Source organism: Austrofundulus limnaeus, unplaced genomic scaffold (genome assembly GCF_001266775.1).
Source record: "Austrofundulus limnaeus strain Quisiro unplaced genomic scaffold, Austrofundulus_limnaeus-1.0 Scaffold234, whole genome shotgun sequence".
In the NCBI taxonomy this organism is placed as follows: Eukaryota; Metazoa; Chordata; class Actinopteri; order Cyprinodontiformes; family Rivulidae; genus Austrofundulus; species Austrofundulus limnaeus.
Window position 1 is genome coordinate 616,637 of NW_013952636.1, and position 3,625 is coordinate 620,261.

At 47.3% G+C, this 3,625-nt stretch overlaps 1 protein-coding gene across 1 annotated transcript in view; it reads left to right on the forward strand.

Annotated features, from left to right (window-relative positions):
* Positions 1–482: 482 nt before the first annotated feature.
* krt8 (keratin 8) overlaps positions 483–3,625 on the forward strand; it is a gene marked incomplete at its 5' end in the record, with an annotated part of 5,715 nt that continues 2,572 nt past the window's right edge. The window contains 4 exon segments of the mRNA XM_014019862.1: positions 483–1,027; positions 2,481–2,689; positions 3,189–3,249; positions 3,344–3,439. Of these exon segments, the coding sequence (XP_013875316.1) occupies positions 599–1,027; positions 2,481–2,689; positions 3,189–3,249; positions 3,344–3,439 (795 nt within the window).

Genomic DNA, 3,625 nt, shown 5'->3' on the forward strand with positions numbered 1-3,625 from the left:
GAGTTTTCAACCGTCTAACCAGGCTGAGTCCTAATTTCAATATGTAAATCACAACAAACTGGCTGTACTGGAAAGCTTATTGGTCCGGATTAACAGCAGTGCAAATCACATTCCACCTTCATTGTGTGATCTTGCAGAAGAGATCTGCGTCACATTGAACCGGGCACCCTGACACTCAGCTGTAAACAACTGCAGGCCGAACGCATTCACATGATGTCATGCATTAACATACAGTGAGAGTGAAGAAGTATCACTCCCCCCTCATTCCTCCCCTTATCCAAGGGGGCAAAGTTTTTCTGTTTAGGGAAGCCTGAAAAGAAAAAAAAGAGGAGGTTTTTTGACTGGACGGTGTGTCATGGAGGTGTAAAGTTACAGCTCAGTCCTCCCTCTCACCCAGATCGGCAGCCAATCGTGGCTGAAACAAGTTCCCTCCCACAACAAGGGCAGGCTTTAAAACTCCTCGGTATATTCCCCTCTGCCTACCCTCTCTGGTCTCTTCCTCTGCTGGCCTGCCTGTCTGCCTGCCTTGCCAACCGAGCCAGTTGATCATCCCAAAGCCCTTTTCATTCAAAAGAAGAAAAAAAAAGACAACTTCAGAATGTCTTTCAAGACCACATCCACCTCCTACAGGAGCTCTGCTGGCCCAAGGAACTTCAGCAGCAGCTCTTATGCAGGACCAGGGGGCATCACCTCCCGCAAGACCTTCACAGTGAGGAGCTCCTATGGGAGTGGAGGCAGCAGGGGCTTCGGAGGAGCTGGCGCCGGCTTCGGAGGAGCTGGCATCACCAGCAGCTCTGCCTACAGCCTGAGCTCGCAGATGGGCGGCTCAGGTGCAGGAGGCATGGGCATGGGCATGGGTTTTGGAGGAGCCGGCATCGTCCAGGCCCCCATCACTGCCGTGACGGTGAACAGGAGCCTGCTGGCCCCCCTCAACCTCGAGATCGACCCCACCATCCAAGCTGTCCGCACCCAGGAGAAAGAGCAGATCAAGACCCTCAACAACCGCTTCGCTTCCTTCATTGACAAGGTAAGGGCCCCGAGATAAAAGCACTCGATTCAAGTCGACCCAAAACACTTTTGCAAGTGTCAAAGTCCAGTCAGAGTGTTTTAAAGATGTCTCACAGATGTGACACGGTTAGGCAACGTTGGATACCAGCCCATGTGTTTATCACATGCAGTGTAACGCTGATTTTGTCACTTGTTCTGCAAAAAAAGAACATTGATTTATGCTTTCTGCTCCCCTCACCGCCCACAAATGAGACACAGGCAGCTCAGGGTTTGGCCCCCATGGCTTTCTGGCTTTTGTAGTAATGAAAAACAGACATCCTCAGAAGAAAAAAAAGATACTGAGAATAAAAAAAAGCTTTAGGGTGTGTCGGGCAGAGCTCAGCGCTTGTGATATGAGTTACCTTGGGAATGGTCCCTCCCTTAGCTGGGGTGTGGCCTTTTCTGCTGCCCTGTTGGCCTCCACTCCTTCCAAACACACACACAGTCAGTAATGAGTGCTTCTTGTTACTTTAACCACAATGCCTTTTTTTTTTACACTGACATACTATATAAGGAGTGTCCACTGGCTGTATGAATAGATCAACTTTTAATCTTTAAAATCAGCTTCTGTCCTGGTGTTTGTGCACACAGGAGAGTATCGGTCCCCCGAGGTCTCCGAGGCGGGTTAATATTTAAAAAGTTGGTTTCATGTTCTGGTTGCCGGCTGACTGGCAACGTATCAACTCTCCTCCTCTGGACAGAGCGGTTCAAAGAAGAGACGGAGCGCTTCGCACATCTCTTTTCTCTCTTCGGAGTCACCTCAACGCCCTTATTGTCAAGTTTGAATAAACACTGCAGGCGGTGATCAGATCCAATCATCGGAGTGCAACGTCCACGGTTTATCTGCCTTTACTGTTCACAAAAATTCAAAACGCCCCCACCTCTTCGACAAATAAATCACCCCTCGCTGTCAGCTCGCCACTCTTTCTTCATCAAAGCTTTATCACACGGTTAAATATTTACCCTTCTGCATCTGCCAGTGGACGAGGCTTTGCCACTCCCCTTTCTCCACCGCTTTATAAAAAACAGGAAGGAGAAGGGTTAACATGCGCCATTCCCCCATCACTGCCTTATTTTTCCACCCCCGTCCCCCCAGTCAGGATGCACATATCTCACACAGTCTTTCCTGATGACCCGTCTGGAAAAAGAAAACAAAAACAACCAAAATAGTCAGCTCTCTCCTACAAAGCACCGAGAACAAAGACCATAAATGGAGAGCAGGAGGCCTTGTGAGGCTGATCCTGATTATTAATTAATAGGGCATTAACCTCAAAGCCATGTTATTCGGAGACATTACTCTTCAGAGGGGAGTTTTGTAATATTTCCCGACCAGTGACAAGGAAGATTTCATCACATGATTGAGAATAAACAGAAATGTAGGTCAGTAAGTCTTTTTCAACTTTTGCTTTTTTTTCTCCGTTTCTCAACATCAGGTCCGCTTCCTGGAGCAGCAGAACAAAATGCTGGAGACCAAATGGAACCTGCTGCAGGGACAGACCACCACCCGCTCCAACATCGACGCCATGTTCGAGGCCTACATCACCAACCTGCGCAGACAGCTGGACAGCCTGGGCAACGACAAGATCAAGCTGGAGGCCGACCTGCACAACATGCAGGGCCTGGTGGAGGATTTCAAGAACAAGTGAGCATCGAGGGGTTGATGTATAAAGTTATTGTGGGGGTGGGCTACTATGTAATGGTTTAAGTTAGGCATGATATTGTTCCAGCACATCTTCAGAACGTGGACTCCTCCCTACATCTGTCCATTGTCTTGCATCACACAAACCTAAGGGAATTACAACACTAAGGAAGCATGTTACAAACACCCAGTATACAGGAAGTATGACTTGTTTCAACCTAATATAAAAGGGAGTATTTGATAACACTGCTACAGAAATTAGTGTTTAATTTGCTGGCTGTCCAAAGACACATGGAGCAAATAATCTGAGGAATACCAGAGGGTCAAATATCAGCAACAACCCCCTCAATCCAACCTCACTGTCCGAGGAAAACGTCCCAGAAAGCTTTAGGAGAAAAAGATGGAGTACTAGCACCACCTAAAGTTGCATTAGTGTATAAACTCTCAAAGAATCAAACCAAACGAGAGGAAATCCTCAAAACTCTTTTCCCTCAAACCTTAGGTATGAAGACGAGATCAACAAGCGCACAGAGTGTGAGAACGACTTTGTCCTCATCAAGAAGGTAACTGCCGTGTCCACTCACACTTCATCTGCAGAAATCAGTTCTTTAGTTGACAAATCAGTTTAACAAATGTGTTTGTTTGTTTGTTTACCAGGACGTCGATGAGGCCTACATGAATAAGGTCGAGTTAGAGGCCAAGCTGGAAAGTCTGACAGATGAGATCAACTTCCTTAGGTCGATCTACGAGGAGGTGCGGCTCAAACTTTACTCCAACTTTGTTACTTATCTTACATTTTTGTGCCTTTTCGACATCTATTTTGTATCTTGGCCTGATTCCTGCGTCTTCTCTGGAAGTGCATTAGTTGGTTGGGTTTCCACAAGAAGTGGGAGATGACTAACACCTCTTTTTCCACCCCCCCCCCCCCCCCACACCCTT